Genomic DNA, 15,691 nt, shown 5'->3' with positions numbered 1-15,691 from the left:
AAAAGATGCGAATGTTTGTTTACTTGTCCATTCACGTGAGTTAGTTCTCATGTCTAGGGTACATTGTCACACACATGCTTCCTCTACAAGTGGTCGTGCTTTTGTGTACTTGCTGTACAGTTCTGTATAGAGTACAGTATCTTTATTTCAAGCCAAAGATGTCTGGAAGCAAGGATAAAAGCAGCACTATATAGCTGATTGTGTTAGGTACCTAGGCTTACTTGGTCAAATTGGACTTAAGAACACACCCTTGGAACAAAACTTGTTCACATGTAGGGGGCTTACTGTGTTAACTACATGACAATTATTTTTGGCAATCCAGTGATTTAATGTAGTCACTGTTCTATGGTGGCCTTTACTTGGCTTAGTGCAGATGGCTCTAATTCTTGGTAGTTGTCAATAAATGAGGGATGTTGGTTGCAAAACTGCAGGTTGTACAGAGAATGGTTAGCATTGACTGGTGTAAATAGAACTGGGGGCATCTTGCGTTTATCCTCGAGTAGAATCGAAAAAGCTGAGTCCGGGGCTGGTGGCAAGAAGGCGTGCCTCCCTTGGCTCTGGGTGGACTAACAACAGGCCCAGACTTGCAAACACGCTTCGCCAAGCCTGGGATTTGGCAAACCTGCTGCATGCTGGGTGGGTGGGCTGGCGTAGCAGCCAACCTTCACGTGTGCCTGCAGTGGTGCCTGTACCTGCTGGAAGGTTTTGCCCAGAATAAAAGCCATTCAGTGAAGAGTTTTGGAATCTCTGATATAAGAAGCCTGGTTCACTGAAAGTGGCTCCAGAAAACTTTGGAAATTATGAGAAAGACAACAATTATTGGTAATTCAGTGATGCTTAAGGCTAGTCTGTCGTTAGATCAACTTAATGCTATACTCATGTTTTTTAATGGGCTGGAAATTGGCTTTGGGATTTCATATGTGAGTGGATACAATGAGAAAATGCTCACATTTGAGTGCTTAGAATTTTCCAGGTTTGTAGTTGTGTTTTTGCTTATGGCTTTTTCACTTATTTTAATATATTTTTCATGCTGAATCCCAAGGAGCAGATCTTTATTTATATAACCCTAATTCCATTGTAAATGTGCTGCTGTGGATCGTCAGTTATGTAATTTCCATTCTACAAGGTTTTTTGTTGTTAATGGTACAATATATTGCACAGTTAAGAGTTCTAAAGCTCTTCCATAATCTGTGAGATTGACTTTGTAAGTATATTTACAGGAAATGCTGATTCTGACAACAAATTTTAATCTACCTAAGCATTTTACTTTAGATATATTAAAGGCAAGCAAGTGAGTTTTTTTTTTTCCAAGCACATTAATAGAATTTACTTGCCTGTTTACTTCTCAGTTTGATTTTTGTTCCAGTTTAGGATCTCTGACCTGATTAGTAAGATTAAGAATTGCTTACGATGTTTAGACCTTTGATTAAAAATTTAAAATCGTGTCTTAAATTTTATACCCATCTTGAAGATGCTACTCAGAAATGAACCTGGAGTTTAGTTTTTCTGATAGGTCCTGAAAAGTAAAAATGAAAGTGTTAGTCACTCAGTTGTGTCTGACTCTTTGTGACCCCATGGACCATAGCCCACCAGGCTCCTCTGTCCATGGGATTCTTCAGGCAAGAATACTGGAGTGGGTAGCCACTCCCTTTTCCAGGGAATCTTCCCAACCAAAGGATCCAACCTGGGTCTCCTCCACTGAAGGCAGATTCTTTACCACTGAGCCACCAGGAAATCATCTCTGATATGTCCTGGGTCACCTAAACCAGTCTTCCTTTTATGGTTTTTGTTTATGGTGTCATGGACTACAGCTTTAACACAGGCAGGTGGAGGGAATTCCCTGGCAGTCCAGTAGTTAGGGCTTCATGCTTCCACTCCATGGGGCGTGGGTTCTGTCCTTGGTTGGGGAACTAAAATCCTGTATGCCGTGAGGTGCAGCCAAATAAAAAAACTAAAATAAAATAGATGGATTCAGGGTGTTGGTTCAAGTCCTGTTGGGGCCAAATAGCTTGAATTTACATGGTATCTGTTTGAAACAAATAATTTCTGAAATTTTCTCAGGTTCATTGTCACGAGGAAAACTCTGTGGCTGTTAATTCCTCAGTATCTCTTTCTCTGCCCTCTCTTCTTGCCCATCTTAACTCTCTTCTCGTGATTGTTCTGGGGGGTTGTTTTGTATTTCTTGCTGTGTTTCTCTTTTTCTTGGTGGTTTCTTGGTTCCAGGGAAGAACCAGACTTTCTGTGTCCAGTGTTCTGTTTGGAACACTGACTCTGTGCCCTGCCCCTAGATGGCCAGTCACCCTAGAGATGACAGAGCAAAACAGGCAGCACAGCTGCTTGCTCCAGGTCTGTCTTTGGGGGATGTTGAAAACTGTGAGTGTTTGGCTGAGTTATATCTGAGGATGGCTTGATATTTTCCAAACGGTTCATATAACCCAGGGACCTCGCTTGAGTTCTGGTAACAACAGCTTCACCATCACATTTTCCTTTGGGTACAGCTCTTGAAAGGAAAAAGCCTTTTAAAATTGAGAGCTTTTATAGATTTCATTACTAGCTGAATCAGTGTTCTTAAAGGAAATACCTTATCAGTTACTGACGGTATCAGCCCATCTGTCTGTATATGAGTCTTTTCCTCTAGGACAATGAGAATCTTACCTTTGCTCAGATTAATATTCTGTGACAAATTGCTGCCTGGGTTGGGGGAGAGATTTTTTGACATTAGATCGCATCCTTTATTGTTTTGGGCTTCCCTGGCAGCTCAGATGGTAAAGAATCCACCTGCAATGCAGGAAACTCAGGTTTGATCCCTGGGTTGGGAAGATTCCCTGGAGAAGGAAATGGCTACCCACTCCATCCAGTATTCTTGCCTGGAGAATTCCATGGACAGAGGAGACTGGCAGGCTATGGTCCATGGGATCGCAAAGAGTCGGACATGACTGAGCAACTTTCACTTTCTACTTTGAAGATAGAATGAGAGAGACTTCCCTGGTAGTCCAGTGGTTAAAAATCCACCCTGCAATGCAGGGGACGCAGGTTTGATCCGTGGTCGGGGAACTAAGATCCCACATGCCGTGGAGCAACTAAGCCCGTGTACCACAACTACGGAGCCCGTGTACCACAACTACTGAGCCCGTGTACTACAACTACTGAGTCTGTGCACCACAACTACTGAGCCTGTGTACCACAACTATGGAGCCCGTGTACCACAACTCCTGAGCCCATGTACCACAACTCCTGAGCCCGTGTACCACAACTCCGGAGCCCGTGTACCACAACTACGGAGCCCGTGTACCACAACTATGGAGTCCGCGCACCACAACTAGAGAATCCTTGTGCAGTGAAAAGTCACGCATGATGCAGCAAAGATCCTGCATGCCACAACTGAGAATGGTGCAGCCAATATTTAAAAAAAACATATTGGAGGAAAACACATCTAATATTTAAAGAAAACTATGCAAAAAGTTTAAAAGTTTTAAGACAGAAATTCATTTTTCTAAAACCAGTAGATATCATTTAAGCTTAGCATTCATAAACTATTTTAGGGCAAAGATAAGGTCTTAACTATAGATTTCACTCCCTTCTGCCTCTACTGTGCAGGTGGAAGACACACCACACAGGTGATTTTTATAGAATGCAAGAGTCAGATGAAGATGTACTTGTTCTGCTTTTTTCCCCTCATAACTGATGCCTGTCCCATTGGGAGTCTTTGTGTCTGAAATGCTGAGAACTGTTCTCAGTCTCTGACCATTCCTCTTAGTTCTTTTAATTACTGCTTGATCTTCCAGAACCTGAATTTTAATGAGGTAGCTAAAAATAGACTTGTCACTGTAAGCACCTCTTCACATCTGCTTGCTTTCTGAGTCCCTGCAAGGTTGACCAGCTCTTTTGGAGTTGCATATAAAAAACAGTTGGAGGAAACCCAGCATCTGTTTAGTCAAGGTTTCCCATGTTGAAAGACAATGTCAGATTTTGAACATTTTGTTTTCTTTTTAAACACCAAGTATGGTACTTTCTGGAGAAGGCAATGGCACCCCACTCCAGTACTTTTGCCTGGAAAATCCCATGGACGGAGGAGCCTGGTGGGCTGCAGTCCATGGGGTCGCTAAGAGTCGGACAAGACTGAGCGACTTCACTTTCACTTTTCACTTTCATGCATTGGGGAAGGAAATGGCAACCCACTCCAGTGTTCTTGCCTGGAGAATCCCAGGGACGGGGGAGCCTGGTGGTCTGCCATCTATGGGGTCGCACAGAGTCAGACACGACTGAAGCGACTTAGCAGCAGCAGCAGCATGGTACTTTCAGAGCAATGGAAATTGTTTCAAATGAGGAGATGATTAAGTATAACCTTTGGGGTATTTAGGCCCACTGAGCTCTCTCTTTTGTCCAGTGCACCCTCTACGGGTTCACAAAGAGACATAGCTTTCCCTGGGCGCACATCCACGTCTGTATTTAGCCATTTAACCTTCCGAACGCCAGGGCCGCACTAGGCACTTGCGGACGGAAGAGTGTTCAGCCAGCCCCTCCGGTTTGCTCAGGATCTGGTAGGAGGACTCTGGTTTAGAGTTTAGAGCATGGTTTGGGCCCCAGGCTCTGCCACGTTCCAGCTGAACTACCTTGGTCTGGTAACCTGTTTTATCACAGTAGATACGGGGGTTGTCATGCTTGCCTAACACAAGCATGGTGTGCAGCCCCTGCCTGAAGAAATGGTTTTGGAGGTAGAATTAGGGAGCAGTGGTCATCTTAGACCTCAAAATCAAACTGTGTGCTTCATTGTTTTTAATAGCTTTTGCTTAATTTGCCTATGGTTCTGAAAAATCAGGCCCTGTGGCTCATTCCTATTAACCCCTACTATGAATCAACAGCCCCTCCCAACTGAGAACATTGTAAATAAGGCACAGTGATTCATAAGAACCCCAGTTGTGTGTCATTGAATTTCTTTTATTCTCTTTTGAAGTTTGGAGTACATTTTTTTTTAAGATTTCTTTTGTAATAGCACCATAACCTTATCTTTTAATTGCATAAATAAGAGGCTTTCCCTCTTGGTTTTCAGAAAAAATGTAGAAGGTGTGAGGTTGGTGTCATTACAAGAAGTTAATTATTCATACTGATTTTTGCCAAGTATGCTTACTAGTACACTCGTAAATAGCATTCAGAATACTTTACCAGGTATTTCTGGTGATTGTAACTTCTCTTCCCTCTCTACATACATTGTATGAATGCAAGTAAATTGTGTGAATGCAGGTAAACTGTAATTCATTTAATAAAAACTGACAGTTGCAAATTTTCTATTTTTTAAATAATTTTTATGGCCAAGGTATAAAAATTTTCAAGTCTCCAAGGGTTATATATGTGCTGAAAAGTACGTTTCCTTCCTTTCCTCATCCCCAGTTCTTCCCTACAGAGATAACCACTTACATGTTCTTCAGAATTTAAATAGGCATTTAATCATGGTTTGATGTTCTGATATACATATATATACATACACACATATGTATATGTGTATATATACACACACACACATATATGTGTACATGCATACAGACAAGTGCCTCTGATTACGCACTATAATTTTTGGTTATAAGTTAGAAGAATCAGGAGCAGGTTGTTAGGTGTACATTTGGATATACGAGCAGAAATGAGTAAGGTAAGTTTTATGATGACCTCCTATACTTGGTTTAACCAGCTTTTAGAACCAGCATTATCATGGCTTTTGAGTGTCTTGATTTCCACATCTGTGTTTTTTTTTTCATTTTCCAGTTGCAGCATGAGAAAGCTGAACTAGAACAGCATCTTGAGCAGGAGCAGGAATTCCAGGTCAACAAACTGATGAAGAAAATTAAAAAACTGGAGAATGATACCATTTCTAAACAGCTTACCTTAGAACAGGTAAAAATGTATGGTTCTCTCTCTGTATCCTTAATTAGGATAGTTCTTTTTTTTTTTTTTTTTTCTCATATTGACTGTTCTTTCAAACTTTAAAAGGTCCTGTGGAATATCAGTGAAAAACATTTTTCACCTTTGTCTTCACACAGTGGGGACTTCTATCTGAAGCATGCCTTGACAGTTCTGCAGAGCACATCCTTACTCCCTCGTGCTGTTTTGTTCTTTTCAACCACAACTAATAAGGTTTCGAGAGATATGTTGTGATGTACTGATTTATAGGCCGGAAATGTTAGGTTCCTTTTGCAAAAGAGGGAAGAATATGTTTTGAACCACAGGATCCCTTCTGTGAAAGTTCTTGAGACAGTGAGACTGTGGAGCAAAAAGTTCTCTTTCAAGGGTTCTTCAGAACAATTAGCATTTTTGTCTTTGAATTATTAGCAGCCTTGTATGAACCTTGTCTTTTCCCACCTAGATTTATTGATACAGGTATAGAGTCCTAGATTCAGTCACTCATCCTGGTTCAGCCACTAATTCGTTTTGTGACCTTGCATTAACTTCATCAACTTCGCGGGGGTCCAAGTTTTCCATGTGTAAACAAGAGAAGCACAAGCTCCAGTCAGGAGTGGCGAGCTTAGAAAGGTGTGAAAGGTAGAAAGCAACGGTCCGTCTGTGTGTCGCCCTTGGTAGACATTTGCCTTAGGAGGCCAGGCTGGTCCTTATCTGCCAACCCAGAATCGTGGCCCACCATTATCCGTCCTGCCGGCTGGTGTGCCAGGCAGAGGTTCCTGTTGTCTCCGGCCCAAGTTCCCCTAATGCTAATTTATTTAGCATTTATTAGCATAATTTATTTAGTATTCCCACACTAATTTATTTTCCTGAAGTTGGAAGAGATCAAGCATAATGTACTGCTTGCTACCTGGCTTCCATGTAAAATTCAGTGTATTGACATTTTCTAGCTCTTCATGATTTGGATCCCAATTATCATTTTGATGATTTGGCCAAGGCTTCTGTGCAAAGTTGTCTGATTTATCGCAACTTTAGCATCTTTCATACATGGAGCTTAGTCCATGCTAACTGGTTTTTGAATCACCCTCAGGACCATTCTCATTTCATCACTGTACATGAGACTGAATCTTTGTGGGATTATCAGGTGTAAGAGAAAGTGAGAGTTTATTTTATACTAATTGAACTGACTTTTATGTTTTTGTATTATTCTTCTATCTACCTATATCAAAGGATGCGTTACAGTGATTTCCAAGACTTTGGATAATGCTCTTGAAATTTTTTTTCCATTCCTTCTAGGTTAAAGAACAAAAAAGTTCCATTTCCATGGTCTGGCTATTTTGCAAAAATCCAGAGTAATCTAGTCCTACTATTCCTCTTTGGAATTCAGATGCAGTTTCCAAATTTAGAAGACTCCTCCACCTCTCACAGCTTAAAAACATCTTGTTCCGAAGTTCTCCTGTTTAATTTCCAGGATAGATGGTAGCCAGTTCCATTCACGTTAGTTTTGAAAATTCTTGTGTAAGCCCCTGACGTCCCACAAACTTGTTACTGGTAATTGTTAATCAAGATGTAACCAAGTGGCCAAGTGGAATCCTCACCCTGGTTGGCATTGTGAGAACTTTACTTGGTCGGCACCTTCTCTGTGATGGCTGTCAGTAACGGAAGCAGCTTCTGCCTTTTATTTGCTCCTAGGTCCCAGAGGAGACTTTGGAACCCTGACCCCCAAAGTTTAGCTGTGGCCACAAGGTGGAGTAGTGGCCTAGTCCGAAAGAGAAGGGAGAAAGGATGGATGGCTTCCCCGTGTTAAGGCTCATTGGAAACTTCAGTAACTAAATGCTTTGAAAACTAGGCGCAAGTTATACCTTCTTCCCAGTTAATGATTTAGTCCATTGTAAGACTCAACATTAAAGAAATGGATTTCCACAATGGAGCGTGTACACTGTAAAGTCCTTAACTGGAAACTTAACTTCAGATGTGGGATGAAGTGAAAAAAAAGTGAAAGTGTTTGTGGGATATCAAGTCTGTGTTTTTTTTTAATTAAAATTTTTTTTATTGGAGTATAGTTGATTTACAGTGTCGTGTTTCAGGTATACAGCACAGTGAATCAGTTACACATACCTCCACTCTTTTTTAGAGTGTTTTCCCATTAGAGGTCATTACATCAAGTCCTTGTTTTAATTAAGATGGAGAAATGTAACATCATCATAAAACATTGCCCCCTTTCTTTTGGGTGTGTCAAGGATGATTAAATGTTGGGGATTTCACTCTATTTTGTTTAGCTACAAGTAATTTTAGTCTGTGTTTGGAGAGAACGTTTCTGTTCTACAGTAGAAACAAATCTTGTCTGTGTTTCCATGGGTATGCTCTGACCCTCTCTTGTGGCCATCTTTTGGGATTGTCATCTGTATTATAATATTTACTATGTATGTCATAGTCTGTATAATATATCCTATATTAAAGTTACTATAAGAAGAGCCAAGACAGGTGTTATATTACTCAATATGAGGATATATATGTGGTCATGCCTTTGCTCTTCTCTCTGACAACACATTTTTAGAACTAAAAGCTATTTGAAGGCATTTATCCTTTGGGTCCGGTGCCTTAGCACTGCTTTGTTGAAGAGTTTAAATAAAGTGTGGATTTGGACAGGTTACTGGAGAGCTGTCATTTGTACTTCAGAAGGCAGTGTAGGGTCGGGTGGGTTCAGGGCATGGGTAATGGACTTGGATAGACCCAAGCCCAGCCTTGCTGCAGGAGCAAGGAAGTGTGAGGAGACGGAAATGGGAACGCTACGCAGTGAACAGTGGATAGAGGTTCTGCATAGAGGTGCTGAGAACACAGAGAAGATGGCGAAGACGTAAAGTTGAATCCCTCGTCTTTGTTACTGGGCAGGGGAAGAGACGGGGTTTCGACAGTCTGCACACGCGGTGTCTTTGAGGGCATACCCTTGCCTTTAAAGTGCGTGTCTTGCAGAGGCAGCCACGGAGCCATACTACGACTCCTGCAGGCCTCAGAGTTGGAAGGTGCCCAAGTGGTTCCCTTCAGCCACTAGCCAACGTCAGGTGACTGCAGAGGTTTGAGAAGACCCCAGCTTCCAGGGGCAACACCCACTTCTCCCAGTGTCCATCACCATATATAACTTTATCCTAGAAGCAAGGCTTTAGAATGAATTTCAATCCTCAGCACGAAATTTCATGTTGCTCTTGCTCTCTTTATGTATCTGTTTGTGGCTGCACTGGGTCTTCTTGCTGCGTAGGCTCTCTCTAGTCGAGGGGAGCAGGGGCTGCTCAGTCGCAGTATGCAGGCTTCTCATCGCAGTGGCTCTTCTCGTTGCAGCATTTGGGTTCAGTCATTGTGGTGCACAGGATCAGTTGCTCCACGGCATGTAGAATCTTCCCGAACCATGGGTTGAACCTGCGTCCCCTGCATTGGCAAGTGGATTCTTAACTACTGGACTATCAGCAAAGTCCATTATTTTTTTGTTCACTTTTTAAAAAGGTAATAAGGAAACATTTAGCATATTTTAAGTTTCACGAATAAGAAAGGAACAGTGTCGCTTTCTAGCTCCTAGTACAGTGGTTCTGAGTTAAGAATATAAGACTGCCTCTCTGCCTTACTTGTCCAGCGGGTAATACAAGCCAGCTGATGTCACAAGCAGTCCACATACAATTCTGGTGCTGCTTATTTTTAATGGCTGCAGTGACTAATTCTAGTGAGTTGCACAGATCATCTGTTGTCCTTGTGACTTAGCAGCTAATTGAGTGGCTAGTGGCTTGTGTTCAGGTCTGCTTCTTTGATTGGTGGATTTTTTTTTTTTAAAGTTGGAATAAGATATTTCCTCAGTTCATGGGTAATTTGGGCATAGTGGGTTTAGTTAGAATTCCATTCATGCTGGCGGCTGCCCTGGCAGGCTCTGTTGCAGGAGCTCTTCAGAGAACAACCATGTTGCACGAGCCTTCATTTGCATTAAGGAGAGGAAACTTGGGGCCTCCCGGGTAAAGAACCTGCCTGCCAATACAGGAGACGCAGGTTCGACCCCTGGGTGGGGAAGATCCCTTGGAGAAGGGAATGGCAAACCACTCCAGTATTCTTGCCTGGAGAGTCCCATGAACACAGAAACCTGGTGGGCCATAGCGTTGCAGAGTCGGACACGACTGAAGCTACTTAGCGCACTTGCGTGCACAGAGGAAACTTAATGACCCCTGTGCATGTTTGAAGTTTGATTTCACAGACTCATCTCAAATTATGGAAGTCTTAAACTTTCTAAATTATAAGACTAATCCATTGCGCTTTCCAGAAAATGTGGAAAACCTAAACATGGAAGTAGAAACATGAAAAACATCACCTCGACGATAGTCCCCCCCCAACAGCTGCTGTTCATATTCATCATCATCTTCCTTACCTTTGTCTTCTTTTTCCTCCAACAATAATGTTGTGAACAATGCACACTGTTGTCTAACACTAGTAATAACACTAATAATAATGTGTCTAACAATAGTAGAGAAAATTAGAAATACCAAGGGATAGTGTTGTTAACAATATATAGTGTTGTCTAACACTAGCAATAACACCAATAAGTGTCATCTAACAATAGTAAAATTAGAGATACCAAGGGAACATTTCATGCAAAGATGGGAACAATAATGGACAGAAATGGTATGGACCTAACAGAAGCAGAAGATATTAAGAAGAGGTGGCAAGAATACACAGAAGAACTGTACAAAAAAGATCTTTATGACCCAGATAATCATGATGCTGTGATCACTCACCTAGAGCCAGACATCCTGGAATGTGAAGTCAAGTGGGCCTTAGGAAGCATCACTATGAACAAAGCTAGTGGAGCTGATGGAATTCCAGCAGAGCTCTTTCAAATCCTGGAAGATGATGCTGTTAAAGTGCTGCTTTCAACATGCCAGCAAATTTGGAAAGCTCAGCAGTGGCCACAGGACTGGAAAAGGTCAGTTTTCATTTCAATTCCAAAGAAAGGCAATGCCAAAGAATGCTCAAACTACCACATAGTTGCACTCATCTCATGCACTAGCACAATAATGCTCAAAATTCTCCAAGTGAGGCTTCAACAGTATGTGAACCATGAACTTCCAGATGTTCAAGCTGGTTTTAGAAAAGGCAGAGGAACCAGAGATCAAATGGTCAACATCCATTGGATCATTAAAACAGCAAGAGTGTTCCAGAAAAACATCTGCTTCTGCTTTATTGACTACACCAAAGGCTTTGACTGTGTGGATCACAGCAAACTGGAAAGTTCTTAAAGAGATGGGAATACCAGACCACCTGATCTGCCTCCTGAGAAATCTGTATGCAGGTCAAGAAGCAACAGTTAGAACTGGACATGGAATAACAGACTGGTTCCAAATTGGGAGAGGAGTACGTCAAAGCTATATATTGTCACCCTGCTTATTTAACTTCTGTGCAGAGTACATCAAGCGAAATGCTGGACTGGATGAAGCACAAGCTGGAATCAAGATTGCTGGGAGAAATATCAATAACCTTGGATATGCAGATGACACCACCCTTATGGCAGAAAGCGAAGAGGAACTGAAGAGCCTCTTGATGAAAGTGAAAGAGGAGAGTGAAAAAGTTGGCTTAAAAGTCAACATTCAAGATCATGGCATCCGGTCCCATCACTTCATGGCAAATAGATGGGAAAACAATGGAAACAGTAAGAGACTTTATTTATGGGGCTCCAAAATCATTGCAGATAGTGACTGCAGCCATGAAATTAAAAGATGCTTGCTCCTTGGAAGAAAAGCTATGACCAACCTAGACAGCATATTAAAAAGCAGAGACATTACTTTGTTAACAAAGGTCCATCTAGTCAAAGCTATGGTTTTTCCAGTAGCCACATATGGATGTGAGAGTTGAACTATAAAGAAAGCGAAGCTCCAAAGGATTGATGCTTTTGAACTATGGTGTTGGAGAAGATCCTTGAGAGTCCCTTGGACTGCAAGGAGATCAATCCAGTCAATCGTAAAGGAAGTCAGTCCTGAATATTCATTGAAAAGACTGATGCTGAAGCTGAAACTTTGGCCACTTGATGGAAAGAACTGACTGATTGGAAAAGACCTGATGCTGGGAATGATTGAAGGCAGGAGGAGAAGGGGACAACAGAGGATGAGATGGTTGGATGGCATCACCAACTCAATGAACATGAATTTGAGCAAGCTCCGGGAGTTGGTGATGGACATGGAGGCCTGGCATGCTGTAGTCCATGGCGTGACAAAGAGTCCGACGTGACTGAGCAACTGAACTGAATAATAGTGTATTATAATTTGCTGCCCTGCTTTTAATTTTGTAAAGTAAAATATTACAACCTGTGTCTTCACATTTTAGACAAGGTACACAGCCAGACATAGTCACAGTAGACCCTGAAGTCAACTTGATGGGGATTTGCAGCAAATCTTTGAAGATGGGTGGGTCACCTGAAGGTCAAGCACAGACATCCTGTGCTGTTTTTACTTAGTCATTCAGTCATGTCTGAATCTTGTGACCCTATGGACTGTAGCCTGCCAGGCTCTTCTGTCCATGGGATTCTCCAGGTAAGTATACTAGAATAGATTGCCATGCCCTCCTCCAGGGGATCTTCCCCACCCAGGGATTGAAGCCAGGTCTCCCACATTGCAGGTGGATTCTTTACTGTCTGAGCCACCAGGAAAGCCCTACCTACTGCTTATCAGGGAGAGGTGGAGAAAAGCCTCAGAGCATACTGGAATATAAGTGAGAGTTTGTGGCTTGGTAGCAAACAAACCAGGGGCAGTGGTAGGTGGTACTCAAGGAGCTTCAGCAGGCTCTCTTTTCAGCTGATGTGTAATTGAGGAGCTGTCAGAGTGTGATGAAGCCAGCTGAGGGGCCTCCCCTCCACACCTGTGAGAGCAGACGTTGAGCTCTGTCAGGGACACAGATTAAGTCCCTCTGCAGGATATGAAATGAAAGAAGTCCTTCCTTAGGCCTTGTTTCAATTCAGTACCAAGACTGTGTTCCATCTTGTCAGGTATTATTTTGAAGCACCCAGATAACATTTGCCTTGTGCATCAGTTTGAACAGATGATGGCAGGGACAAAATTAAAAATGAGTTTTCTTTATAAAGAAAGAGGCACCTCACCATGGTCCAAGCATGTATGTCCCTGGTCACGCACTGGTGGAAAAGCCGTTGCCTGTGAACTTGTAGGGCATGGGTGTGCTACGTACTGTAAGGGTAATAGAATGCAGAGATACTGTACTGAGACTTTCTAGTTGCTTGGAATTAGAATGGATGAAGTCAGTTCTTTATAACTTTAAACTTTTTATTTTGATTGGGGTATAGCCCATTAATACTGTTGTGGTACTTGGGAGTCACCCATATAAATACATGTGTCCATTCTCCCCCAAGCCCTCCTCCCATCCAGGATGGCACATGACATTGAGCAGAGTTCCATTGCTGTACAATGGGTCTTTGTTGGTCATCCATCTTCAATATAGCAGTGTGTGCATGACCTTCCCAAAGTCCCTAACTGTTCCTTCCCTCCGGCAACCATAAGTTCATTTCACGAAGTCCATTAAAAAAAAAAAAAAAAAGTACAAGAATTTGGTGGGCAACTTAGAAAAAGTATTCTCCTTAGCTAAACATGTGTGGCAAATGGCTAAATCCTGCATCTATGTGTTACCCACCAATTCCTAATTTATCCCTCCCCCAACCTTCCCTCTTTAGTAATGATAAGTTTACTCTGTCTGTGAGTCTGTTTTTGTAAATAAGTTGATTTGTATCCTTTTTGAATTCCGCATGATACATGATATTTGTCTCTCATAGAGGCTTATTTTAGATGATGAGCTGAAGGTAGCCCTTGATGTGACAGTGTATTTGCAGCATGCACTGTGGTATGTGTTCTTTCCCGAGGATTTCTCCACTGTGTTCTTGATGTAGCAAAAAAACCCTGTATACCCAAGACTTTGAAACCTGCTTGCTTTCCACTGATGGTGATTATTTGGTAAAAGAGTCCCCTAGAATTATGAACCCACTATGCAAATTTGTATAATATTGCACTGATGTCAAAGTGATGGAAACTTAAGCCTGGAAACCATATAAATATGACTAATTATATGTGTATGTTTCATAAAAGACCTTGATTTTTCATTATCACTGAACAAAAGCAAAATTTATTGAGCTGGTAAACTATGAAAGTGTCACTTTTCATATATTAAATATTAATAAGGTATTACTATTGTCCTAAAGTTCTACCCATTTCAAAGAACAAATCTAGTTTTTATACAGATGCACAAGCTGTGGTAAAGAAGGTTAGTAACTCAAGGCTGTCTGGAAGATTCTCAGTCTTCTAGATAAGTAGCTGAGCCTTCAATATAATTTCTCCTCTTAGAGTGTATGACGGAGAAGGCAATGGCACCCCACTCCAGTACTCTTGCCTGGAAAATCCCATGAATGGAGGAGCCTGGTGGGCTGCAGTCCATGGGATCACTAAGAGTCGGACACGACTGAGCGACTTCACTTTCCCTTTTCACTTTCATGCATTAGAGAAGGAAATGGCAACCCACTCCAGTGTTCTTGCCTGGAGAATCCCAGGGACGGGGGAGCCTGGTGGGCTGCCGTCTATGGGGTCGCATAGAGTCAGACACGACTGAAGCAACTTCACAGCAGCAGCAGCAGCAACAGAGTGTATGAATTCATTCTGTGTTTTATGTATGTGAATTAATATCCTAAATTAGGAAATTGTTAATTTGTAATATTGTCTTCCCATTTTTTGTTATAAGCATAGTAAATGTTCATTAAAAAATTGTGTGGGGCGGACTTCCCTGGGTCCAGTGGTTAAGAATCTACCTGCCAATACAGGGGATGCGGATTCGATCCCTGGGTGGGGAACTAAGGAATGTGCCATAAGGCAACCACGCCTGTGAGCTGCAACTAGGAAGCCCAAAACAGCCAAAACACATAAATATTTTTAAAAATTGTGTGGGAGCAGGAAAAGATGGGATGATAAATTACCACCAATATTATTAATACTTTAACCCAAGGGCTAACCCTATTTATCTTGCTATTCTTTGTGATTTTTTTGTGTCTTTTTATCAGTATATATATTTTTTCTGTTCTTTTTTTTTTTTTTGGCCACACTACACAGCATGTAGGATCATGGTTCCCTGACCAGGGACCATACCTGGGCCCTCAGCAACACAGTGAAGTCCTAACCACCAGACCGCAAGGGAATTCCCTTCTCTGTGTATTTCTGGTGTACACAGAACAGGCAGTTGTCATGGGCTGCCTTCCAAAATTGGGTTTTTAAGTCAAATGTTTGGAGTTCAAAATATATTTTCACATAGGAATGATGGTAATTTGGTGGTCAGACTAAAACTTTTCAAAGTAGATTGAGATGATCCACTAAAACCTTTCAAAATTCTGTAGTTGAGCACATGGTCATGCTACAATTCTCATCAGGCTTTTTTGCCAAGTATTCCTTCCCTGACCTCTGCGAGCATCCTGGTTCTCTCTAAGTGGGAAAATGCTCTCCTGAGAGAGAAGTGTGGTAATGTTGGAGCTGTCTTTTGGCTGCCCCCTGCTTTTTTTGCTTTTTGGGTGGTGAGTGTCAGTCCACTGAGAAGGACTGTGAATTCAAATGAGCCAGCTCTACTTTTATACACTAAGTTTATCCATTAAAGAAGTTATTTATTTGGGAAGCATAATAACTCTTGGTGCAATGTTAATTAACTTGCAATGGGAGGAAGAGCTACTGAAGACAAGTAAGGAGTTCGGCTGACAGTCCATTGACCTGACTTAATTACAAAGCCGCCCTCCAAATGA

General features: G+C 41.9%; 1 protein-coding gene across 1 annotated transcript in view; it reads left to right on the top strand.

The window, feature by feature from the left end:
- CCDC6 (coiled-coil domain containing 6) overlaps positions 1-15,691 on the top strand; it is a 113,090-nt gene that overhangs the window by 64,620 nt on the left and 32,779 nt on the right. Inside the window, exon 4 of the mRNA XM_010839401.1 lies at positions 5,758-5,886. Coding sequence (XP_010837703.1) covers positions 5,758-5,886 — 129 coding nt within the window. The remainder of the gene's footprint in view (positions 1-5,757; positions 5,887-15,691) is intronic.

Source organism: Bison bison, unplaced genomic scaffold (genome assembly GCF_000754665.1).
Source record: "Bison bison bison isolate TAMUID 2011002044 unplaced genomic scaffold, Bison_UMD1.0 scf7180017864116, whole genome shotgun sequence".
Lineage (NCBI taxonomy): Eukaryota > Metazoa > Chordata > Mammalia > Artiodactyla > Bovidae > Bison > Bison bison.
This window is presented reverse-complemented; position numbering and strand designations above follow the sequence as displayed.